The 24625-nt window shown below is 49.1% G+C and overlaps 1 protein-coding gene across 1 annotated transcript; it reads right to left on the bottom strand.

The window, feature by feature from the left end:
* Positions 1 to 10324: 10324 nt before the first annotated feature.
* SH3BP5L (SH3 binding domain protein 5 like) lies at positions 10325 to 24413 on the bottom strand. Its single transcript, XM_073638038.1, has 7 exons — positions 24230 to 24413; positions 17987 to 18210; positions 17309 to 17371; positions 17095 to 17223; positions 16570 to 16731; positions 14970 to 15143; positions 10325 to 11073 (listed from the first exon to the last, which is right to left on the bottom strand). Exons 2-7 carry the CDS (start codon positions 18173 to 18175, stop codon positions 10660 to 10662), a joined length of 1131 nt encoding a protein of 376 aa, XP_073494139.1. The 5' UTR covers positions 18176 to 18210; positions 24230 to 24413; the 3' UTR covers positions 10325 to 10659.
* Between the last annotated feature and the right edge of the window lie 212 nt (positions 24414 to 24625).

Raw genomic sequence — 24625 nt, 5'->3', positions numbered from 1 at the left:
CTCTTTACATCAGCCTCCCCCTGAGAGACAGGCGGCCACACTGAGAGACAGGCGGTCACACTGAGAGACAGGCGGCCACACTGAGAGACAGGCGGTCACACTGAGAGACAGGCGGTCATGGAGACTGCAAGAGACGGCCCTGAGGATGAGGAAGATGGAGGCTGCGAAAAAGACAGCAAAATAGGCCCAACAGTAAATAATGAGAGAAAACTGAGGAGGATATATATTTACAGAGAGAAGTATATAGTCTATAGTTCTACAGGGAGGAGGCTACAGATATACAGAGAGGAGAATGTATAAATATATGTATACTGAGAGGAGGATATAGATATACAGAGAAGGCGATATATATATATATATATATATATATATATATATATATATATATATATATATATACACATACATAGGAGTATATATACAGTGGGTACGGAAAGTATTCAGACCCCTTTAAATTTTTCACTCTTTGTTTCATTGCAGCCATTTGGTAAATTCTAAAAAGTTAATTTTTTTCTCATTAAAGTACACTCTGCACCCCATCTTGACTGAAAAAAACAGAAATGTAGAAATTTTTGCAAATTTATTAAAAAAGAAAAACTGAAATATCACATGGTCATAAGTATTCAGACCCTTTGCCCAGTATTGAGTAGAAGCCCCTTTTGAGCTAGTACAGCCATGAGTCTTCTTGGGAATGATGCAACAAGTTTTTCACACCTGGATTTGGGGATCCTCTGCCATTCTTCCTTGCAGATCCTCTCCAGTTCCGTCAGGTTGGATGGTGAACGTTGGTGGACAGCCATTTTCAGGTCTCTCCAGAGATGCTCAATTGGGTTTAGGTCAGGGCTCTGGCTGGGCCAGTCAAGAATGGTCACAGAGTTGTTCTTAAGCCACTCCTTTGTTATTTTAGCTGTGTGTTTAGGGTCATTGTCTTGTTGGAAGGTGAACCTTCGGCCAAGTCTGAGGTCCGCAGCACTCTGGAAGAGGTTTTCATGCAGGATATCTCTGTACTTGGCCGCATTCATGTTTCCTTCAATTGCAACCAGTCGTCCTGTCCCTGCAGCTGAAAAACACCCCCATAGCATGATGCTGCCACCACCATGTTTCACTGTTGGGATTGTATTGGCCAGGTGATGAGCAGTGCCTGATTTTCTCCACACATACCGCTTAGAATTATCACCAAAAAGTTCTATCTTCGTCTCATCAGACCAGAGAATCTTATTTCTCATAGTCTGGGAGTCCTTCATGTGTTTTCGAGCAAACTCTATGCGGCTTTCATATGTCTTGCACTGAGGAGAGGCTTCCGTCAGGCCACTCTGCCATAAAGGCTCGACTGGTGGAGGGCTGCAGTGATAGTTGACCTTGTGGAACTTTCTCCCATCTCCCTGCTGCATCTCTGGAGCTCAGCCACAGTGATCTTGGGGTTCTTCTTTGTCTCTCTCACCAAGGCTCTTCTCCCACGATTGCTCAGTTTGGCTGGACGGCCAGGTCTAGGAAGACTTCTTGTGGTCCCAAACTTCTTCCATTTAAGGATTATGGAGGCCACTGTGCTCTTAGGAACCTTGAGTAATGCAAAAATTCTTTTGTAACCTTGGCCAGATCTGTGCCTTGCCACAATTCTGTCTCTAAGCTCCTTGGGCAGTTTCTTTGAGGTCATGATTCTCATTTGGTCTGACATGCACTGTGAGCTGTGAGGTCTTATATAGACAGGTGTGTGCCTTTCCAAATCAAGTCTTATCAGTTTAATTAAACACAGCTGGACTCCAATGAAGGAGTAGAACCATCTCAAGGAGGATCACAAGGAAATGGACAGCATGTGACTTACATATGAGTGTCTGAGCTAAGGGTCTAAATACTTATGACCATGTGATATTTCAGTTTTTCTTTTTTAATAAATTTGCAAAAATTTCTACATTTCTGTTTTTTTCAGTGAAGATGGGGTGCAGAGTGGACTTTAATGAGAAAAAAATGAACTTTTTAGAATTTACCAAATGGCTGCAATGAAACAAAGAGTGAAAAATTGAAAGGGGTCTGAATACTTTCTGTACCCACTGTATATTTACAGAGAGAAGGATATACTGTAGATATACAGAGGAGGATATGGAGTATATAGATATACAGGGAAAAGGATATAGATATACTGAGAGGATGATATGAAGGACACAGATATACAGAGGGTGATATAGAGTATATATATATATATATATATATAGGGAGGAGGATATAGAAAGGAGTATGTATATACAGTGCCTTGAAAATGTATTCATACCCCATGAACTTTTCCACATTTTTTCATATTACACCCACAAACTTAAATGTTATTTATTGGAATTTTATGTGATACCAACAAAAAGTAGCAAGTGTTTGTGAAGTGTAAAGGAAATGATACAGGGTTTTCGAATTGTTTTAAAAATATAAATCTGAAAGTTGTGAGGTGCATTTGTATTCAGCCCCCTGTAGTCTGATGCCCCTAAATAAAATCCTGAGCGACCAATCACCTCCAGAAGTCACATGATTAGTAAATTAAGTCCACCTGTGGGTAATTTATTCTCAGTATAACTACAGTTGTTCTGTGAATACATCAGAGGTTTGTGTGAGAACATTAGGGATCAAACAGCATCATGAAAACCAAGGAGCTCACCAGACAGGTCAGGGATAAAGATGTGCAGAAGAGTAAAGCAGGGTTAGGTTATAAAAATATAGCCCAAGCTCTGAACATCTCACGGAGCACTGTGCAATCCATCATCCAAAAATGCAAGGAGCATGGAGCAACTGCAAACCTACCAAGACATGGCCGTCCACCTAAACTGACATCCCAAGCAAGGAGAGCACCAATTAGAAAAGCAGCCAAGAGGCCCATGGTCACTCCAGAGAGTGGGAGAATCTGTCGACAGGACAACTATTAGTCATGTACTCCACAAATATTGCCTTCATGGAACAGTGGTCAGAAGAAAGCCATTTTTGAAAGCCATGAGAAGTCCAGTTTTCAGTTTGCTATAAGCCATGTAGGGGACACAGCGAGCATGTGGAAGAAGGGGCTCTGGTCAGATGAGACCAAAGCAGAACTTTTCAGACTAAATGCAAAACACTGTGTGTGACGGAAAACTAACACTGCACATCACACTGAAAACACCATCCCCACAGTCTACATGGTGGGTGCAGCATACTGCTGTGGGGAGACTTCTTCAGCAGAGGCAGAGAAGCTGGTCAGAGTTGATGAGAAGATGGATGGAGCTAAATACAGGACAATCCTGGAGGAAAACCTGTTAGAGGCTGCAAAAGACTTGAGATTGGAGCGTAGATTCACCTTCCAGCAGGACAACGACAACTGAAATATATGTTCAGTAAATGCTCTTAATACTTGGTCGGACTCCTTCTGCATCAATTACTGCATCAATGCGGCAATGTGGCATGGAGGCGATCAGCCTGTGGCCCTGCTGAGGGGTTATGGAAGCCCAGGTTGCTTTGATAGCAGCCTTCAGCTCGTCTGCATTGTTGGGTCTGGGGTCTCTCATCTTCCTCTTGACAATACCCCATAGATTCTCTATAATAGATTCTCTATGGGGTTAAGGTCAGGCGAGTTTGCTGCCAATCAAGCACAGTGATACTGTTGTGTGTAAACCAGGTATTGTACTTTTGGCCGTGTGGACAGGGGCCAAGTCCGGCTGGAGAATGACATTTCCATCTCCAAAAAGCTTGTTGGCAGAGGGAAGCATGAAGTGCTGTAAAATGTCCTGGTAGACGGCTGCACTGATTTGGTCTTGATAAAACACAGTGGACCTACACCAGCAGATGACATGGCTCCCCAAACCATCACTGATTGTGGAAACTTCACACTAGACCTCCAGCAGCTTGGATTGTGGCCTCTCCACTCTTCCTCCAGACTCTGGGACCTTGTGGAGTGTGTCAATGACTGCCTTCTGGACATCTGTCAAGTCAGCAGTCTTCCCCATGATTGTGGAGCCTACTGAAACAGATTACAGGCTAATGGTAGTGAGATTGGAGAAAGAAGGGGAGAGATGCTTGGTTAAAAGAATTAGACTTTTATTGAGATACACAGGCGATATAAAATTGCGCGTAAAATAAGGGAGTAGTTTAAAAATTGGTGTTTGGTACCACCAAGCTCAATATTGGTGTTAAGTATCACCAAACTAAATACACACAATGGATAAAAAGGTATTAATAAATAAATAATAAAAAATAAGTAAATGGACAACTGAGCATTATCCCACTTGTCTCTCCTAGACTAATCTCTGTAAAGAGCCATACAGGACCACTGAACAAGCAAGACACCGTCTACATCATCCACCACCTGCTGATTGCCACACCAATAGCAGGTAAGTCGCTAACCAATATACAGTTCGGCCAATATCTTAAACACCGAACATTCAATTCCACAACCTTAATTACCTTTTCCCGTAGATACCACCATAGGTGAGCGTCTACCTACTGCAAGGACAACATCACCACTGGACCTACAGCCTGCTGATTGCCTTATCAATAGCAGGTAACTCCATTGGTATATCACTGACCACTGGTCACCCACTCACCCACCCCCAAAAAAACCTAACCAGCTTGTCTTCATCTCAGGTACCACTACCTTTAACCTCACTCCGCCTACCACAAGGAGCCGCCAATCAAGTATAGCAGATCTACGAACCTCTGTCTCCTAAAATCAACCACTCATATTGAGCACCTTGACAACCTGAGAAGCAAGACACTAGCCAACTATCCATTTACTTATTTTTTATTATTTATTTATTAATACCTTTTTATCCATTGTGTGTATTTAGTTTGGTGATACTTAACACCAATATTGAGCTTGGTGGTACCAAACACCAATTTTTAAACTACTCCCTTATTTTACGCGCAATTTTATATCGCCTGTGTATCTCAATAAAAGTCTAATTCTTTTAACCAAGCATCTCTCCCCTTCTTTCTCCAATCTCACTACCATTAGCGCGAATTTATATCTTTACCTTGACTTAGTTCAAACTCGGACATTCGTGGTTCCCTGTCCACAAATTCGCTGCCATTGCTAGTGACTAGCTTTACAGCGCCTCCTACACCCAATACCCGTTTTTTGTTAATTATTTTAATTTACTGAGATAATGCCTTTTGTGTTTTCATTGGCTGTAATCCATAATCATCAACATTAACAGAAATAAACACTGTAAATAGATCCCTCTGTGTGTAATGACTCTATATAATAGATCCCTCTGTGTGTAATGACTCTATATAATAGATCCCTGTGTGTAATGACTCTATATAATAGATCCCTCTGTGTGTAATGACTCTATATAATAGATCCCTCTGTGTGTAATGACTCTATATAATAGATCCCTCTGTGTGTAATGACTCTATATAATAGATCCCTCTGTGTGTAATGACTCTATATAATAGATCCCTCTGTGTGTAATGACTCTATATAATAGATCCCTGTGTGTAATGACTCTATATAATAGATCCCTCTATGTGTAATGACTCTATATAATAGATCCCTCTGTGTGTAATGACTCTATATAATAGATCCCTCTGTGTGTAATGACTCTATATAATAGATCCCTCTGTGTGTAATGACTCTATATAATAGATCCCTCTGTGTGTAATGACTCTATATAATAGATCCCTCTGTGTGTAATGACTCTATATAATAGATCCCTCTGTGTGTAATGACTCTATATAATAGATCCCTCTGTGTGTAGTGACTCTATATAATAGATCCCTCTGTGTGTAATGACTCTATATAATAGATCCCTCTGTGTGTAATGACTCTATATAATAGATCCCTCTGTGTATAATGACTCTATATAATAGATCCCTCTGTGTGTAATGACTCTATATAATAGATCCCTCTGCGTGTAATGACTCTATATAATAGATCCCTCTGTGTGTAATGACTTTATATAATAGATCCCTCTGTGTGTAATGACTCTATATAATAGATCCCTGTGTGTAATGACTCTATATAATAGATCCCTCTGTGTGTAATGACTCTATATAATAGATCCCTCTGTGTGTAATGACTCTATATAATAGATCCTTCTGTGTATAATGACTCTATATAATAGATCCCTGTGTGTAATGACTCTATATAATAGATCCCTGTGTGTAATGACTCTATATAATAGATCCCTCTGTGTGTAATGACTCTATATAATAGATCCCTCTGTGTGTAATGACTCTATATAATAGATCCCTCTGTGTGTAATGACTCTATATAATAGATCCCTCTGTGTGTAATGACTCTATATAATAGATCCCTCTGTGTGTAATGACTCTATATAATAGATCCCTCTGTGTGTAATGACTCTATATAATAGATCCCTCTGTGTGTAATGACTCTATATAATAGATCCCTCTGTGTGTAGTGACTCTATATAATAGATCCCTGTGTGTAATGACTCTATATAATAGATCCCTCTGTGTGTAATGACTCTATATAATAGATCCCTCTGTGTATAATGACTCTATATAATAGATCCCTCTGTGTGTAATGACTCTATATAATAGATCCCTGTGTGTAATGACTCTATATAATAGATCCCTCTGTGTGTAATGACTCTATATAATAGATCCCTCTGCGTGTAATGACTCTATATAATAGATCCCTCTGTGTGTAATGACTTTATATAATAGATCCCTGTGTGTAATGACTCTATATAATAGATCCCTGTGTGTAATGACTCTATATAATAGATCCCTGTGTGTAATGACTCTATATAATAGATCCCTCTGTGTGTAATGACTCTATATAATAGATCCCTCTGTGTATAATGACTCTATATAATAGATCCCTGTGTGTAATGACTCTATATAATAGATCCCTGTGTGTAATGACTCTATATAATAGATCCCTCTGTGTGTAATGACTCTATATAATAGATCCCTCTGTGTGTAATGACTCTATATAATAGATCCCTGTGTGTAATGACTCTATATAATAGATCCCTCTGTGTGTAATGACTCTATATAATAGATCCCTCTGTGTGTAATGACTCTATATAATAGATCCCTCTGTGTGTAATGACTCTATATAATAGATCCCTGTGTGTAATGACTCTATATAATAGATCCCTCTGTGTGTAATGACTCTATATAATAGATCCCTCTGTGTGTAATGACTCTATATAATAGATCCCTCTGTGTATAGTGACTCTATATAATAGATCCCTCTGTGTGTAATGACTCTATATAATAGATCCCTGTGTGTAATGACTCTATATAATAGATCCCTCTGTGTGTAATGACTCTATATAATAGATCCCTCTGCGTGTAATGACTCTATATAATAGATCCCTCTGTGTGTAATGACTCTATATAATAGATCCCTCTGTGTATAGTGACTCTATATAATAGATCCCTCTGTGTGTAATGACTCTATATAATAGATCCCTGTGTGTAATGACTCTATATAATAGATCCCTCTGTGTGTAATGACTCTATATAATAGATCCCTCTGCGTGTAATGACTCTATATAATAGATCCCTCTGTGTGTAATGACTTTATATAATAGATCCCTCTGTTTGTAATGACTCCATATAAGATCCCTGTTTGTAATGACTCTATATAATAGATCCCTCTGTGTGTAATGACTCTATATAATAGATCCCTCTGTGTATAGTGACTCTATATAATAGATCCCTCTGTGTGTAATGACTCTATATAATAGATCCCTGTGTGTAATGACTCTATATAATAGATCCCTCTGTGTGTAATGACTCTATATAATAGATCCCTCTGCGTGTAATGACTCTATATAATAGATCCCTCTGTGTGTAATGACTTTATATAATAGATCCCTCTGTTTGTAATGACTCCATATAATAGATCCCTCTGTTTGTAATGACTCCATATAATATAGGAGTTTTAATTTTTGTATTGAAGAACTGAAATAAATTAACTTTTTGATGATATTCTAATTTAGTGAGATGCACCTGTATACACAAAGTGCTACCCGCTGGTGATCCGCAGTCATGGTCCCCATGGGTCACCCTTCGGACAATTCTCCAGTTATCATAGAGAGTGAGGGTTTACTCCAGTGTGATGGTGAAGAACGGTGTTATTCCCCAAGTAGTCGCAGATCCACCAGTCTCGAGAGCCAGGCACGCAGGAGAGCAGCGATGACGGACCCTCGCCCGATACCGCTGCTCACCGGCACATTATAGGTCACATAGAACAAGTCTCCTCATGTGTCGCCTTAATATTTCATCATCTCATATGTGATGAATGGGACCTGCTGACAATAAACGCGGCAGAGAAGATGAGCCGCTGTCTGTATCGCTTTAAGGAGACGATCCTGAATACCAGGAGACGGAGACTACAGGAAGCGCGAGATGTCATTGTGCCGTACCACGTCGCCAGCTGTGCCAGCCTGATCACTACCAACCCCTGCTGCTCCTACACGACGCCTCGCGCCTCAGGTGTCTGCCACAAATGACATTCCCTGCAGAGTCGCCGGGGGCACGGTGCCCTCCAGGATGTGGGTCACCATGTACAGATGTGATATATTCCATCTTACCTGCCCATGTGCAGCTTCTCAGAGATAATGAGAGATCCCGCTGCACCTTACAGAAAGCCATCCATGCTCATACTGACCTCCGCGCCAATCCTGAGGGATGCCCTAAATTCTGAGCCGCGGTCACAACTCTGTATGTACAGTATATTAACGTCTGCGGGCACCACAGAGAGGGCTGTGATCCAACTATAGACGGTCAGAACAACTGTGTACCATGTGTGTACATGAACCTACCCGTACCGGGGGCTGGAGGCACCTACAAGGCTTTCGAATTAAGGTCAGGAGACCCAGAGCCGGCCCAAGCATTACGGTCCCTACTCGGACAGCAAAACGCGGATGTGTGAAACCAGGCTTATCAGAACAATGCTTCTTTCACCACATATCGGCCACTTCTTCCCAAGTGCCTTCTGAACTTATCATACACTCTGAAAGCTAATATCCATCTTCATGAAGGGCAGAGATGGACGGAAAACAAGTAGACAGGAAATTGCACTCAACTGCTGGTCACGCTCTGAGTGCCAGTGCTTAGTATGAACAGTCCTTTTGTGGTGGCTACTTCCAGCAGTCCCATAGAGAGTGGACGGCGTGTAGGTCGAGTGTGCGCACATCCGCTCCATTCACAGCAGGGCTGGAGCGCCCAGTTCTTGAGTTCAAGGGCGTCCTAACTGTGTTAGGAATAACCCCTTAAACTGTACCAACATGAGCCCAGTGGCAGCGGGCGCATGCTCATTGTGCGGATAAAACATCGGCCGGTGCACTCCGCCTCACTGCACCCACTGCCGGTGGACTCCATACTGGCACTTAAAGGGGTTGTCCGCTACTTACATGCATTTTAAAAATAGTGCAATGGTGGTGCTAAAATGTACATAAAAAACCCCAAATAGTCTCTTATTGGACCCCCGCTGCTTCGCAGTACTGCTGTGAATGTCAGCCACCGTTCTCCTCACTTCCTGTCACGGGCGTGTCAGAGGTGACAGACAGTCGCCCTGCAGTGGGTTGCAGGAGATCTCTACGTTTGGCATTGCAGACAGTTTCTTAGATAAGAGGCTGTCTTTAGGACTGAGTGGCTACCTCTCTCTTGCTAATTAGCTCTCTGGCCTGGGTGTATAAATACCTGGTGTGTCTGAGGGGGAGTCGCTGGCTATATTCATTTCTACTTGTGAAGCTTGGCAGGAGCAGTACTTCATCCTCTCTGGAGCTTGTGGCCATGTGCTTATTTGGATTTTATTTAAAGCTAAGCTATGTCCCCTGTTTTGTCCACCCTTGTTGTCTATAGAGTTTATTGGAGGTTGACTAGTGCTCATCTCCTTCCATCCCTAGCCGTAGCCACACACCAGGGAGAGTAGGGCGAGGCACCCGTGCGGCGATAGCTGAGGAGGAAATATAGGGACGATAGTTGAGACAGGGTGACGCTAGACCAGACTATGAGGTCTCCCCTTCCCCCTTTCCCTTTCCCCACTGTGTTGCACTAAGTATTCCCCACACATGGTGTGACACTTCCTCTACCAGCAGAGGGCGTCAGATGCCACTGCAAATAAGTCGCTCTTGATTGGCTGCAGTAATCACCTGACAGGCTGAAGAAAAACAGGGGTCATCAAGAACAGTACGGAGCAGCTGAGGGGGTCCATTACAGGAGTACATCTATTTTAGCACCATCACGGACCCATGGCTAGTAGTAGAGCACCCTTAAACCTGATGCTTTTTCACCTCAATCACTTTTATTAGAATTTGTCAGGTGTCACACCGTGGTACCCCCTACCCCCTACATCTGTCGTAGTCACAAGACGAGCCCGGAGGTCTCAGCACTCTACAGAGACACCACAACATATTTATTGAGAGTGACATAGCGCTGCATCAAACAGAGACAGTTCTCATAGCAGCGACACGCGTCGTCGTCCTCCTCCTCGTGTCCGTTCATGTCCTCAATACTGAAGAAACGTCCTCCTGTTCCGGCTACAAACACTTCCCTGCACCTAGAAGCTTTCTGCTGGAAAATGTCAATGGATTAGATTCAGGCTTGTGGCTTCTCCTCCCGGTTAGTTGTGTTACTCTCTGTCTCCACCAGAACAATCTTTTCTAGCCTCGTTGCCCCCATTAGTCTAACAGAACAAACCCCAGCCCCCTCCCCCAGCCCAGCCCCCGCTCACAGACTGACGCTCCTGTTATGTCTATACAACGCCATGCTAGCCCTGTCCCCTCCTCGCTCTCGGCTGGCGCTGCTCTCGCCTTCCTCGGGATCGGTGTCCCTCCCGTCCAAGCTGGTCACGTCGCTCAAACCTCTCAAGTGCTCCACAGAATCGCTTTTCTGCAGGTCGGACGCAATGGTCTGCAGACTGAGGAGGGAGACAGTGTCTGCCGACGGGCCCATGTCCCCATCAATTATAGAGGTGGGGGCTTCAGCTCCGAGAGGAGGGGCCCGCAGTGTTAATAGAGGCCCGTGTGTGCGTCGGGCATGGATCTCCTCACTGATCAGCTCCAGATTACGCAGAGTCCCGGAATATCGCAGCTTGGCCTGAGACACCTTGACTTCCAGAGAGGTGACCCGAGCCTTGTGTTCCTGCAAAACAATGATAAAGATCGCAATTAAAGGGGTAGCCCACCTGCAAAACGTACCGGATATGCACTGGACGGGTGCCCGCTAGGACCCCCACTAATCACCAGATAGAGGGACTTGTACAGAGGTCTGGATGTACACACGACGAGCCGATCCATTCACCCAGAGAAGAACTGGGAATGGTGGGGGTCTTACTGGCTGGACTCACCCGGTTTCAATGCTTACGGGTGTGATAATTTATGGGATACCCCTATAACAAGAACGTATGGCTTCAGCCCTGACCTAGTTCTGCTCATACAGCGGCGGTCTGTGATAGCACAGGCGCTCACAATATCATGTGTACTCCCATCCTCCAGCACTAGGATATACCATCACTTTATGATCACTGGGGGTCCGAGTTCCTACCACTCCGATCCTGAAAATGTAGCGTTGCCCCCCCTTCTGAATAGCACAGGAACAGCTGTGCAAACAGCGAAGGACACAAAACCTCACAGACAACCGGCACACGCCACAAATACCTGGAGTAAATGCCGCTGTTCTCCTGAATCCGGTGATGGGTTTCTCACCTTCCTGCGCCTCTCTGTTCCTGAGATACGGCCTCTTCTTCCCTTTAGGTAAATCTAGTTTTTGTTAGCCAAGTGGGCGTGGTTATCAACTTGCCAGTGGAAGCTTTTAAAAGACCACTCCCACTTGTAGAACAAGACTAGATTTATGTACAAGGAAAGAAGAGGCCATATCTCTAGAAGAGAGAGGCGCAGGAAGAAAAGAAACACAGCGCCGGATTCAGGAGAACAGCGGCATTTACACCAGGTAGAAAAGTGAAGTGCTATAAACTATAGCTGTGTCCCCTTCATTTTCAGGATCTGAGGGAGTTGGCCCCCCATGATCATAAAGTGCAAGCACATCCTATATATAATGTAAATGACCCCATGTCTGTAGTAACTTCAGCTTCTGAATGAAGAACGGTCACTGACAGCAAGCGGAGATCCTACAGCCAGAGTTATGGCAGAAAGCTGCAGAGGTTTTCTTGCTGCAGCACTTGAGCTCCACTAACACCAGACTGGAGCTGCCCTTTAATAGCTGTATAATGAGGTCTGGTACCGCTCGGATAACAGACGATATGTCCGGCTCAGACCTCGCAGAGATCAGCGCTTTGTCACACAGATGTGACTGGCACCGGAGGCATCATGCCCTGCGGTCCTGGAGGCATGATGCCCTGCGGTCCTGGAGGCATGATGCCCTGCGGTCATGGAGGTATGATGCCCTGCGGTCATGGAGGTATGATGCCCTGCGGTCATGGAGGTATGATGCCCTGCGGTCATGGAGGCATGATGCCCTGCGGTTATGGAGGCATGATGCCCTGCAGTTATGGAGGTACTGTATGATGCCCTGTGGTTATGGAGGCATGATGCCCTGCGGTCATGGAGGCATAATGCCCTGTGGTTATGGAGGTATGATGCCCTGCGGTTATGGAGGTACTGTATGATGCCCTGTGGAGGTATGATGCCCTGTGGTTATGGAGGTATGATGCCCTGTGGTTATGGAGGTATGATGCCCTGTGGTTATGGAGGCATGATGCCCTGTGGTTATGGAGGCATGATGCCCTGCGGTTATGGAGGTACTGTATGATGCCCTGTGGTTATGGAGGCATGATGCCCTGCGGTCATGGAGGCATAATGCCCTGCGGTTATGGAGGCATGATGCCCTGCGGTTATGGAGGCATGATGCCCTGTGGTTATGGAGGCATGATGCCCTGTGGTTATGGAGGCATGATGCCCTGTGGTTATGGAGGCATGATGCCCTGTGGTTATGGAGGCATGATGCCCTGTGGTTATGGAGGCATGATGCCCTGTGGTTATGGAGGCATGATGCCCTGTGGTTATGGAGGTATGATGCCCTGCGGTCATGGAGGTATGATGCCCTAAGGTCATGGAGGTATGATGCCCTAAGGTCATGGAGGTATGATGCCCTAAGGTCATGGAGGTATGATGCCCTGCGGTTATGGAGGTACTGTATGATGCCCTGTGGTCATGGAGGTATGATGTCCTGCGGTCATGGAGGTATGATGCCCTGTGGTTATGGAGGCATGATGCCCTGTGGTTATGGAGGCATGATGCCCTGTGGTTATGGAGGTATGATGCCCTGTGGTTATGGAGGCATGATGCCCTGTGGTTATGGAGGTATGATGCCCTGCGGTCATGGAGGTATGATGCCCTAAGGTCATGGAGGTATGATGCCCTAAGGTCATGGAGGTATGATGCCCTAAGGTCATGGAGGTATGATGCCCTGCGGTTATGGAGGTACTGTATGATGCCCTGTGGTCATGGAGGTATGATGTCCTGCGGTCATGGAGGTATGATGCCCTGTGGTTATGGAGGTACTGTATGATGCCCTGTGGTTATGGAGGCATAATGCCCTGCGGTCATGGAGGTATGATGCCCTGCGGTTATGGAGGTACTGTATGATGCCCTGTGGAGGTATGATGCCCTGTGGTTATGGAGGTATGATGCCCTGTGGTTATGGAGGTATGATGCCCTGTGGTTATGGAGGCATGATGCCCTGTGGTTATGGAGGCATGATGCCCTGTGGTTATGGAGGCATGATGCCCTGCGGTTATGGAGGTACTGTATGATGCCCTGTGGTTATGGAGGCATGATGCCCTGCGGTCATGGAGGCATAATGCCCTGTGGTTATGGAGGCATGATGCCCTGTGGTTATGGAGGCATGATGCCCTGTGGTTATGGAGGCATGATGCCCTGTGGTTATGGAGGCATGATGCCCTGTGGTTATGGAGGCATGATGCCCTGTGGTTATGGAGGCATGATGCCCTAAGGTCATGGAGGTATGATGCCCTAAGGTCATGGAGGTATGATGCCCTAAGGTCATGGAGGTATGATGCCCTAAGGTCATGGAGGTACTGTATGATGCCCTGTGGTCATGGAGGTATGATGTCCTGCGGTCATGGAGGTATGATGCCCTGTGGTTATGGAGGTACTGTATGATGCCCTGTGGTTATGGAGGTACTGTATGATGCCCTGTGGTTATGGAGGTACTGTATGATGCCCTGTGGTTATGGAGGTATGATGCCCTGTGGTTATGGAGGTATGATGCCCTGCGGTTATGGAAGTATGATGCCCTGCGGTCATGGAGGTATGATGCCCTGTGGTTATGGAGGTATGATGCCCTGCGGTCATGGAGGTATGATGCCCTGCGGTCATGGAGGTATGATGCCCTGTGGTTATGGAGGTATGATGCCCTGCGGTTATGGAGGTACTGTATGATGCCCTGCGGTTATGGAGGTATGATGCCCTGCGGTTATGGAGGTATGATGCCCTGCGGTTATGGAGGTACTGTATGATGCCCTGTGGTTATGGAGATATGATGCCCTGTGGTTATGGAGGTATGATGCCCTGCGGTTATGGAGGTATGATGCCCTGCGGTTATGGAGGCATGATGCCCTGCGGTTATGGAGGCATGATGCCCTGTGGTTATGGAGGCATGATGCCCTGTGGTTATGGAGGCATGATGCCCTGTGGTTATGGAGGCATGATGCCCTGTGGGTATGGAGGCATGATGCCCTGTGGGTATGGAGGCGAGGTGCACTCTCATCCTGACTGGTGAATGTCGCATCTCATCACTCCCAGTCATAAAAACCTGAATCACCCAAGAGACGGCGGCGATCCGCTCTACTTATCTGCCTCCTCTCTGCCGGAGCCCATACAATGAAGTCTGGGGGAGGGGCTGGATCATAGGGAACAGAAACGCTGCTGTCCTCGGCCGGGTATACAGAAGCCAGGCTAAGCTGCAGCTGTGCCGGCGTCACAATCAGAAAACGCGGTCCTGGACTTTACATTAGAGAGGCCTCTGTCGCGCATTTCTTTTTAGGATGAGTCACTCACCTCTAACACAGTATTAAACTGCGCCTTCAGCTCAAAGTATGGACGACTCTTGATGATGACGCGTTTCAAGCTTTTCTGCAACGTCTGAACTTTGGCTTCAGCTTCGTGACACTGACGCGTGACCCTCTGGTGCTCGTATTCACTGCGCAGCCGCTCCTCCTCGGCCTCGTTCACCTGTTACCAGGGGACAATTGGTAAGAAAAAACGGGAAGTCGACAATCTACAGAACTAAGTGAACATTCAGCTTTAGTGGCTCACCCTTTGGTTACAATGATCCCCAAGCTGTGCCCCCAAAGGCTGAGAATACCCCTGAGCCATCCTCTAAGAGACCCCCATCCTGTTATATGGCACAGCCAAATCCAGGCCAACCAGTGTGCCAACCATGGCTACCCAGGCCGCATATCACTACACTGAACAAGAACACCGTGCAAGAAGTGTAATGTGCACAGGAAAAATAAACTTTACACTTTGTATCCGTTTGCCTGGAGAGATTAAGGTCACGCTTTGATCCCTTCTCTTTTGCTTTCTACTTTTCAGACCCATCTTCTCTGAGATTCCAGCTTGTGGGGCTGCATGCTCATAACTCAGTGGACTTTTCCCGTGTCGATCCAGGGTCAGTGACAAGTTGATGTTCCCCGAGGAGCCGCAGGCCGAGAGCTCAGCGGGCGTCACCCGAGGAGCGGCAGGCCGAGAGCTCAGCGGGCGACACCCGAGGAGCGGCAGGCCGAGAGCTCAGCGGGCGACACCCGAGGAGCGGCAGGCCGAGAGCTCAGCGGGCGACACCCGAGGAGCGGCAGGCCGAGAGCTCAGCGGGCGACACCCGAGGAGCGGCAGGCCGAGAGCTCAGCGGGCGACACCCGAGGAGCGGCAGGCCGAGAGCTCAGCGGGCGACACCCGAGGAGCCGCAGGCCGAGAGCTCAGCGGGCGACACCCGAGGAGCCGCAGGCCGAGAGCTCAGCGGGCGACACCCGAGGAGCCGCAGGCCGAGAGCTCAGCGGGCGTCACCCGAGGCCGAGAGCTCAGTGGGCGTCACCCGAGGAGCTGCAGGCCAAGAACTCATTGGGCATCACCTGAGGAGCTGCAGGCCAAGAGCTCAGTGGGAATCACCTGTGGAGCTGCAGGCTGAGAACTCAGTGGGCATCCCTGTGTATTTGTAAGCTCTATGGATGATCCTTATGGAACTACAGACAGAGCCCAGTGGGTACCCCAGTAAGGAGCTGCAGGCCCAGAGTCTGATGGGCAATTTATGTACAGCTGCAGGATCAAAGAACAGAGGGCTTTACCCATGGGGGTGCACACTCTGCTCTATCGGCATTCCAGTGGTTGTTCCCTACAGACAAGGCTTGGCGTACAGAAGTCTGCATAGAAGCTGGATACACAGAACATTAGAATATAGTTAATAGAAACTAATAAAGAATTTGTTTTATTAGTTGCAAAGATTACCATAACCCATAAGGGACCTTAGACGAGTGGGATCACTGCCGTATTCATTCTAAATTTACATTTGGGGATCTGAAAACACATTATGTATAAAAATGTAGTAGAAATCACAGTGTCTGTTACCCTGAATAACCCCGATGCTGCCCTCCCCCGCTCTGACCTTGCAGGTTGCGTGGTTCAGCATTTCCTGCCATGTCGGGTCCAGCCTGTTCTTGTCCGCAGTGACTCCTTGCTCTGCCACAAACACCATCTCCCGGGCGGCGGCGTGCATGCTGACCGCCCTCTCGTACCGCAGAGCTGCGCTGTGCGTGTCCTGCTGAGCCTGAGACGGAAAATAAGAAGTCAGATGTTTGGTTCTCCTCCCGTTTCTCACCTTTGCACATTCCAACATTACTGGAGAGTGGAGGATTGTGCGACTTTCCACATTTATTGATGCCGGAACGTAAAAGTATTTTATAACAAGACGTTGTGCTGAAAGTCTACAGCCCTTAGTACAATTGAATGAACTCTATTGCTCTCTGTTAGCAGTCAATGCAGAGGCCGACTCTCTTATAAAGATACATACACGTGCATGGAGCAGACATTTCTGGGAACCATGAATATTTAATATCTCCTTCTGGTTAGCGGCTCCGAATATAAACCTGACGCTGACTGTCCCCCTCCCCCGGAGCAGAGGGAACGTTACCTCCTTGGCCAGTCTCCGGGCTTCGTAGTACGGTCTGGCTTTTTCGATACAGGCTCCAAGTTGTGTAGCCAAAGAGTTCAGGCGCCTGGCAGACTCGGTCAGTATGCGGCGGTAGGCAGTGCGGGCATCCTGCAGGGGGCAGTGTGCAAAATGTCAGTGCTCTGCAGGCCGACACTGCGATATAGAAGGATGGATGGCGGAGAGCGGCACTTACATCCAACTGCAGCTCCAGCTGGTTAATCTCCTCGCTCGCCTGGTTCAGACGCTCTAATTCTTCCTGAGGAACACAAGACAGAAGAAAATCAGTGGAGGAGACAAAGAGACCGAGACGAGGGGACGGGGGAGCGTCAAAGCAATGGTGAAAATGACAACTAGCTGCACACAAGGGAGCAGACGGGGCTGCGCTGGGGGTAATGCGTCACCTGTGCTGGGGGCCCCTAGGTAGTGGGACCCCGATCTATCAGATAAGTCATCTCTCTGCAATTCGCCATCAATTGGCTGTGAGAGGATTGGCAATCCCTGCGCCAAATATAAGGCCAGGAACCTGTACCCAATACCCGATCCCAACCCTCGGAGGGTGGAGATGATGCTTCGCTATTAGGGCGATACCCACTACCTATCTGTATATTTGGTGTATCGCACCCGTGCTCCCCGTTCACAGTAGCCCCCGCGCGCAGGAGCGGACACAGATTTTTGTATCGCAGATTATTCTTCATCCCGTCTTCAGCCTCCACCAAGTTCTGACAGCGAGGATAACCAGGGAGATTGTACAGGAGCCGATTATGTAATTTTGATGTTGAGGAGTGTCGGGGACAGTGCCAGTGCCCAAGGCTCAGACATGAACGAGGATTCCTTGAATACTGTGCACATCTTCCATGGGAAGTAAATATACCTGTATCCTGGGGTCCAGCTCCTCCTCCACTTCTCCCTCCTCTTTCTTCCCCTCGCTGGTGCTGTTGGCGGCTTTCTTGATGTTGCCCTCTCCATGTCCAGCAGGCACCTCCACATGGATGCTTCTCTCTCCCTCAGCGCCGGGCGTGGGCAGCCTCTCCTCACAGGGGGGTCCTTGTGTGACCTCCATAACGGGCAGCTTAGCCGTGCATGGTACCACGACAACTGCAAAACAGGAAAGTTACCAACCTGGCTAGGTGTAACCAAAACTGTGTAACGGTGGAGCAGATCTCCAACCATGACCACCCCAAACCTCTACATGGACCCCTCGCTGATCAAGCGCAGATCCAGGGCTCTGGTTATAACATACTTACCTCCAGTATACGCGACTTCTAGTGCCCCCTCCCCCACTGTATACAGATGTCCTCCAGTACAGGCGGCTCCTAGTGACCCCCTCCCCCACTGTATACAGATGTCCTCCAGTACAGGCGGCTCCTAGTGACCCCCTCCCCCATTGTATAAGGATGTCCTCCAGTACAGGCAGCTCTTAGTGACCCCCTCCCCCATTGTATAAGGATGTCCTCCAGTACAGGCAGCTCTTAGTGACCCCCTCCCCCATTGTATACGGAGGTCCTCCAGTACATGCGGCTCCTAGTGACCCCCTCCCCCATTGTATACGGATGTCCTCCAGTACAGGCAGCTCTTAGTGACCCCCTCCCCCACTGTATACGGATGTCCTCCAGTACAGGTGGCTCCTAGTGACCCCCACTGTATACGGATGCCCTACAGTACAGGCGCTCCTAGTGACCCCCACTGTATACGGATGTCCTCCAGTACAGGTGGCTCCTAGTGACCCCCACTGTATACGGATGTCCTACAGTACAGGCGCTCCTAGTGACCCCCACTGTATACGGATGTCCTCCAGTACAGGTGGCTCCTAGTGACCCCCTCCCCCACTGTATACGGATGTCCTACAGTACAGGCGCTCCTAGTGACCCCCACTGTATACGGATGTCCTCCAGTACAGGTGGCTCCTAGTGACCCCCTCCCCCACTGTATACGGATGTCCTACAGTACAGGCGCTCCTAGTGACCCCCACTGTATACGGATGTCCTCCAGTACAGGTGGCTCCTAGTGACCCCCACTGTATACGGATGTCCTACAGTACAGGCGCTCCTAGTGACCCCCACTGTATACGGATGTCCTCCAGTACCGGTGGCTCCTAGTGACCCCCTCCCCCACTGTATACGGATGTCCTACAGTACAGGCGGCTCCTAGTGACCCCCTCCCCCACTGTATATGGATGTCCTCCAGTACAGGCGGCTCTTAGTGACCCCCTCCCCCACTGTATATGGATGTCCTCCAGTACAGGTGGCTCTTAGTGACCCCCTCCCCCACTGTATATGGATGTCCTCCAGTACAGGCGGCTCTTAGTGCCCCCCTCCCCCACTGTATATGGATGTCCTCCAGTACAGGTGGCTCTTAGTGACCCCCTCCCCCACTGTATATGGATGTCCTCCAGTACAGGCGGCTCTTAGTGACCCCCTCCCCCACTGTATATGGATGTCCTCCAGTACAGGCGGCTCTTAGTGACCCCCTCCCCCACTGTATACGGATGTCCTACAGTACAGGCGCTCCTAGTGACCCCCACTGTATACGGATGTCCTCCAGTACAGGTGGCTCCTAGTGACCCCCTCCCCAACTGTATACAGATGTCCTCCAGTACAGACTGCTCCTAGTGACCCCCTCCCCCATTGTATACAGATGTCCTCTACTACAGACGGCTCCTAGTGACCCCAACACCCCATTGTATACGAATGTCCTCCAGTACAGGCAGCTCCTAGTAACCCCCTCCCCCACTGTATATGGATGTCCTCCAGTACAGACGGCTCATAGTGACCCCCTCCCCCATTGTATACCGATGTCCTCCAGTACAAGTGGCTCCTAGTGACCCCCTCCCCCACTGTATACGGATGTCCTCTACTACAGGCAGCTCCTAGTGACCCCAACACCCCATCGTATACGAATGTCCTCCAGTACAGACGGCTTCTAGTGACCCCCTCCCCCACTGTATATGGATGTCCTCCAGTACAGGCGGCTTCTAGTGACCCCCTCCTCCATTGTATACGGATGTCCTCCAGTACAGGCGCTCCAAGTGACCCCCTCCCCCACTGTATATGGATGTCCTCCAGTACAAGTGGCTCCTAGTGACCCCCTCCCCCACTGTATACGGATGTCCTCTACTACAGGCAGCTCCTAGTGACCCCAACACCCCATCGTATACGGATGTCCTCCAGTACAGACGGCTTCTAGTGACCCCCTCCCCCACTGTATACGGATGTCCTCCAGTACAGACGGCTCCTAGTGACCCCCTCCCCCATTGTATACGGATGTCCTCCAGTACAGACAGCTCCTAGTGACCACCCTCCCCCATTGTATACGGATGTCCTCCAGTACAAGTGGCTCCTAGTGACCCCCTCCCCCATTGTATACGGGTGTCCTCCAGTACATGCGGCTCCTAGTGACCCCATCCCCCACTGTATATGGATGCCCTCCAGTACAGACGGCTCCTAGTGACCCCCTCCCCCATTGTATAGGGATGTCCTCTACTACAGGTGTCTCCTAGTGGCCCCAACCCCCTATTGTATACGGATGTCCTCCAGTACAGACGGCTCCTAGTGACCCCCTCCCCCATTGTATACGGATGTCCTCCAGTACAAGTGGCTCCTAGTGACCCCCTCCCCCACTGTATACGGATGTCCTCTACTACAGGTGTCTCCTAGTGACCCCAACCCCCTATTGTATACGGATGTCCTCCAGTACAGACGGCTCCTAGTGACCCCCTCCCCCATTGTATACGGATGTCCTCCAGTACATGCGGCTCCTAGTGACCCCATCCCCCACTGTATATGGATGCCCTCCAGTACAGACAGCTCCTAGTGACCCCCTCCCCCATTGTATACGGATGTCCTCTACTACAGGTGTCTCCTAGTGACCCCAACCCCCTATTGTATACAGATGTCCTCCAGTACAGACGGCTCCTAGTGACCCCCTCCCCCATTGTATACGGATGTCCTCCAGTACAAGTGGCTCCTAGTGACCCCCTCCCCCATTGTATACGGATGTCCTCCAGTACAGGCGCTTCTAGTGACCCCCTCCCCCATTGTATACGGATGTCCTCCAGTACAGGTGGCTCCTACTGACCCCCTCCCCCACTGTATACGAATGTCCTCCAGTACAGGTGGCTCCTACTGACCCCCTCCCCCACTGTATATGAATATCCTCCAGTACAGGTGGCTCCTAGTGACCCCTCCCCCATTGTATACGGATGTCCTCCAGTACAGGCGCTCCTAGTGACCCCCTCCCCCATTGTATACGGATGTCCTCCAGTACAGGCAGCTCTTAGTGACACCCTCCCCCATTGTATACGGATGTCCTCCAGTACATGCGGCTCCTAGTGACCCCTCCCCCCGAGTTACACAAGGATTTCTTCTCTATGCACACAGAAAGCCAATCTGCCATTACAGGAGCACTGCATTATGGGAGCACAGTAATAGTTAAACTGGAACATATCGGGGCAGTCCCCCAATTCTGGGTCTCTCTCCACATAAGGGGGCACACTCCAGCATACAGGACAAGGCAAAGGTTTGGACCCCCCGTTCATGTAGTGGTTTCCTTGTTCTTATTGGAATGTGCACAATGTAGATTCAGCCTGAAGGCAGCAAAACCACAAAGGCAGGAACATGTATGGAAACAAGGAGTAAAGAAACACAATCCAGAATGTGTGTTACCCCCCACATCACTCACATTTCCCCCTATTACTCTGATAACGGCTTTACACCCCTCGTCTTCATCGGGTCGTTACCATGAATGGCTTCCAATGATCAGGTCGCCTCGTCAGGAGGTCATGTGAGGAATCACCGGCCATCAGGAAGTGTCTGCGACCATCAGGTGTTTTCAGAGGAAGTGTCAGTGCACAGCTCCATACAGGGCCGAGTCTATTCCACTACTGTCCTAAGCCAGAATACAGAAGGAAGCACACGGCGACCGTCCATCATTACTGTCAGACATGAAGGTCCATCATTCTAGAAAATTGCTAGAACCTTGAAAGCATCCTCCAGTGCAGTCATGACAGCCATCAATCGCTACAATGAAACGGTCTCTCAAGAGAACTGTCGCAGAAAAGAAAGACCAAGAGTGACCTCCGCTGCAGAGGATAAGTTCATCAGAGCTTCCAGCATTAGAGACCGCACACTGACACCACCTCAGAAAATGGCCCTCATAAATGATGCAGACACCAAGTATCAGACACTTAACATCGGCTGTTCAGAGGAGACTGCAAGAAGACGCTACTGAGGACCACAAATAAGAAGAGACTAGTATGCACCGAGCAACACGACGACCGGACATCAGAGTAGAGGAATCAGTACTGGGGTCAGAGGAGCCAAAAGGGGAGATTTTTGATAGGAACCCTCGTCTTTGTGTGATGCAGAAAAGGTAAACTGATGGTTCCTATGTATGTGTCCACCATGAGGAATGGATGGAAGTGTTATGGTGGGGGGGGGGCTCTGCTGAAGATGGTGGGGAGGGCTCTGCTGAAGATGGTGGGGAGGGCTCTGCTGAAGATGGTGGGGAGGGCTCTGCTGAAGATGGTGGGGAGGGCTCTGCTGAAGATGGTGGTGGAGGGGGGCTCTGCTGAAGATGGTGGGGGGGGGGGCTCTGGCTCTGCTGCTGATGGTGGTGGTGGAGGGGGGCTCTGCTGCTGATGGTGGTGGTGGAGGGGGGCTCTGCTGCTGATTGTGGTGGAGGGGGGCTATGCTGCTGATGGTGGTGGGGGGGGCTCTGCTGCTGATGGTGGTGGGGGGGGGCTCTGCTGCTGATGGTGGGGGGGGGGGGCTCTGCTGCTGATGCTGTAGGTGATTTATTCCAAACTCAAACGCACTTCCCTAGTATGGCGCCCACAGCATTCTGCAGCGACCGTCATCACATCCATCCAGGTATCTGAGGTGGGACGTGTTCTGCTCTGGGTCTCGCCTCTTGTGCTCCTTGTTTCCATGTGTCCTTTCCTTCCTTCCTTATTTTACTGCCTTTAGTCTGAATCTTCAACGTGCACAACAGGTGTCCACACATTACACTTGTACTGTACATATGGGTCTCCAGCAGTCACTATATACAGGGGGGGGGTCTTCAGCCGTCACTATATACTGGAGAAGGGGGTCTCCAGCAGTCACCATATACTGGGGATGGTCTCCAGCAGTCACCATATACTGGGGATGGTCTCCAGCAGTCACCATATACTGGGGATGGTCTCCAGCAGTCATTACATACTGAAAGGGGGGGGGGGGTCTCCAGTAGTCATTACATACTGAAGGGGGGGGGGGGGGGTCTCCAGCAGTCACTACATACTGGGGGGAGGGGGGTCTCCAGCAGTCACTACATACTGGGGGGGAGGGGGGTCTCCAGCAGTCACTACATACTGGGGGGGGGGGGGAGGGGGTCTCCAGCAGTCACTACATACTGGGGGGGGGGGAGGGGGTCTCCAGCAGTCACTACATACTGGGGGGGAGGGGGGTCTCCAGCAGTCACTACATACTGGGGGGGAGGGGGGTCTCCAGCAGTCACTATATATACAGGGGGATCTCTGGCTATTATTGGAGTCCTCAGTAGTCACTGTGTACAGGGGGTCTCGGTTGTTGTATACAGGGGTCTTTGCTTATTATGGGGGTCTCGGTTGCTGAATACGGGGTTTCTCAATTGCTATATATGGGGTCCTCAGTAGTCGTATACAGGGGGGTCTCGATTGCTGTATACGAGGGTTTCTGATTATTATGGGGGTCTCCATTAGTCACTGTATATGGGGGTCTCTGATTATTATGGGGGTCTCCAGTAGTAGCTGTATACGGGGGTCTCTGATTATTATGGGGGTCTCCAGTAGTAGCTGTATACGGGGGTATCTGATTATTATGGGGGTCTCCAGTAGTTGCTGTATAAGGGGGTCTCTGATTATTATGGGGGTCTCCAGTAGTCGCTGTATACGGGGGTCTCTGATTATTATGGGGGTCTCCAGTAGTCACTGTATACGGGGTCTCTGGCTATTATGGGGGTCTCCAGTAATTCAGTCCCGGCTGTGACTGTAAGACAGGACCTGGCATTGCTGGGACTTGTAGTCCCGTCTCCTGTCACACAGCCGTTGCCCAAGGGCCCTGCTCGCCCGCAGCAGTGACAGGAGCGGTCATTCACCCACCTGCTCTCGCTTCTTAGGCCATCCCGGGTCAGAGCCCCGCGGTGACGTCACGGAGCGGAGAATGACGTCACTCTCCCCGCCGGTGCCGTGTTGTGCTTGCACCCAGTTGCCTGGGATCTAGGCGGCGTCCGATCACCCGGAACCGGAAGTGCCACCAGAGGTTACTCCGTACGGCAAGATGGCGGAGCCCTGTGTGTGAGATCCGTACAGTTGGGGCCGCGGCGAGGACAGAGACCCCAGAGTGTAATGTCAGAGGTGACGACCCCCGGGGAGACCAGCGGCCGCGGTCCGCACTGCTGCCATGGAAACAGCGGAACGCCGGCGTCAGCGCCTGTTACCATAGAAACCACCCGCTTCTCCTCACTGAGAACTACAATTCCCAGGATGCCAAGTGAT

The sequence above is a fragment of the Phyllobates terribilis genome, unplaced genomic scaffold (genome assembly GCF_046119375.1).
Source record: "Phyllobates terribilis strain yellow unplaced genomic scaffold, ASM4611937v1 Scaffold_7__3_contigs__length_470593459, whole genome shotgun sequence".
Taxonomy (NCBI): Eukaryota; Metazoa; Chordata; class Amphibia; order Anura; family Dendrobatidae; genus Phyllobates; species Phyllobates terribilis.
Note: the sequence above shows the minus strand (reverse complement) of the source record. Positions and strands in the feature narration are given on the sequence as shown.